Source organism: Lactuca sativa, chromosome 6 (genome assembly GCF_002870075.4).
Source record: "Lactuca sativa cultivar Salinas chromosome 6, Lsat_Salinas_v11, whole genome shotgun sequence".
Lineage (NCBI taxonomy): Eukaryota > Viridiplantae > Streptophyta > Magnoliopsida > Asterales > Asteraceae > Lactuca > Lactuca sativa.
In genome coordinates, this window is record NC_056628.2 from 147,049,319 (window position 1) to 147,051,698 (window position 2,380).

Genomic DNA, 2,380 nt, shown 5'->3' on the forward strand with positions numbered 1-2,380 from the left:
TGATATTTATGTTGTATATTGTTTTGTATTTTTTAATGTATGTTCAATATCTATGATCCAACGTTCTAACGTCGCACGACCCAACGTTTCTGCCGCTGGCCGGGGGTGTGACACTCCTTGAGTCGAACAGATCAAAAAGTGAGTGTTTGTGTGCCTTAAGTTTTAAGTAATAAAGGTACTAGACAAAAGGTTCGACCGTTCTTAATAACCGTACAAAAATCGGACAACATAACGAATCTATATTAAGTAAAACCAGGTCTTAACCAACGTAAAACCAACAATTCCAAATATATGTAATAGTCTAAATAGATTTGTATGTGTGTGTGTGTGTGTTTGTTTGTTTGTGTGTGTATGTGTGTGTGTCTATATATATATATATATATATATATATATATATATATATATATATATATATATATATATATATATATATATATATATCATTTTTGACAACAAAACAACTATTTAACGATTTATAATTATATAACTATAAATAACTATTTATCATTTATAATTATAAAACTATAAATAAATATTTAAAATTTATATAACTAATAAACATCACACATACACACACATAGACGCGCGCGCGCACACACACACACACAGTGAGAGAGTGAGAGAGAGTTGAAATTGTGGATGATTATTGGTAAGTCTTATTAGTGCCACATGACAATACCTACTCCGCGTAAGATCATTGATGTAAGATAAGAATGGCGTAGCGGAAGCGTTTAGGTTGAGTCATAAGTCGAGTATTTTGTGATAGTCAAATATGTTGACTATAAGTGTTAAATAGTAGTTAAGTAGTGAAAATTACTACGAGTGTTGTGTAATAGTATATGTTGTTGTTGTGTTGTAGGTTAGGTTGTTGTCGCATCCGACTCGGATCTTGTATCTAATGTCAGGAATGTAATACAACTCATTGTGATAACTAGTTGTATTCGAGTATGCAAAGGTACGTCAAAATGTTTTATACGATTGTAAATAATGAAATTTGTGGGATGTACCTAGTACAAAAATAGGGCGTTACACACACTCTCTCTCTCTTTATATATATATATATATATATATATATATATATATATATATATATATATATATATATATATATATATATATATATATATATATATATATATATATATATATATATATATATATATATCAAATACAATAGTATTAAAGTAATATTGATTCACCGAACCAGCTAACTGTGTACTTTTTATTGAATTGCATAATATAAAGTTTCGTATATATGTATGATTCTCAAATATAATAAAGATGTCAGCTTACATAAAATTATAATATAAGAAGACACTGATGATAATATAACTTAAACCTCGTTTACTTTGAATGCTCAAGAAGATATTTCTTTTTTTCTTCGTCGGTCATAAATGCAGTCACCGCAAAGGACTTACCAACTCCAACCGGTATCTTGAAGTAAATCTTGGAACTTTTTTCATCTTCCATACTCATCTCAACAATAGGCACCCACATCAACAATTGTTTGCTTTTAACTCCGGTCATTTTCTTCATCTTATATTTTTCAATATAGGCCGTCACTTCAGTTGCATAGCTAACACGTGTATTAGTCTCCTCAAAAAAGTGTTCATATGGACCCTTCTGCTTCATCCAAACAAAACCGGTTTTACGAACTCTCCCACACTCCACAAGATCTTTGAGTGGGAGAACGCCTTTTGGGAAACCGAGTTCTTCAAGGAGATCAATGGAATGGCGATGACATTCTTCAGCACCGTACACGATCTCGGCCCCAGCTCTGTCGTCTGCCATTGTTTTCTTTCTTTTTTCTTTTGTGAGCTGTATGTATTGATCTTTAAGTTGAATGCTTGGTAGTGGCCCAATATTGCTGGGTTTTATAGACAAAATAGGTTTGGTAGGGGTTGAGCTGACATGGGGTTTGGTTGAAAATGTTGTTCACCTAATTAAGTTATGGTTCTTTGGTGGTAAGCCACCTACATTTGTGCTTCGCAAACATCGATGAGGCTCATAGCAGAAACTTAACTTTTATATATATATATATATATATATATATATATATATATATATATATATATATATATATATATATATATATATATATATATATATATATATATATATATATATATATATATATATATATATATATATATATATATATATATATCGAGGTTCAATAGAGAACAATAATTAACCAAGTAACCAATGAACTAATCTTTTTTTTCAACTTTTAGAACTTATTTTTTTATTAAAAAAGATTAAAAATACAGCAATTTATTACTTTATATCCCTTTTCCAATGATATAAAATTTGATTTTTTTTACGTCAAATTCACAATGTCAATCTTCGAAAATTCACAACGTCAATCTGGATTCACATG

General features: G+C 29.5%; 1 protein-coding gene across 1 annotated transcript; it reads right to left on the reverse strand.

Annotated features, from left to right (window-relative positions):
- Positions 1 to 1,188: 1,188 nt before the first annotated feature.
- LOC111890508 (uncharacterized) lies at positions 1,189 to 1,855 on the reverse strand. The gene has a single exon (XM_023886614.3). The coding sequence runs from the start codon at positions 1,789 to 1,791 to the stop codon at positions 1,345 to 1,347; it is 447 nt and encodes a 148-aa protein (XP_023742382.1). The 5' UTR covers positions 1,792 to 1,855; the 3' UTR covers positions 1,189 to 1,344.
- Positions 1,856 to 2,380: the final 525 nt, after the last annotated feature.

Coding starts and splice junctions, on each gene's coding strand:
- LOC111890508 (XM_023886614.3), bottom strand. CDS start 1,791: ATGGCAGACGACAGAGCTGGGGCCGAGATCGTGTACGGTGCTGAAGAA.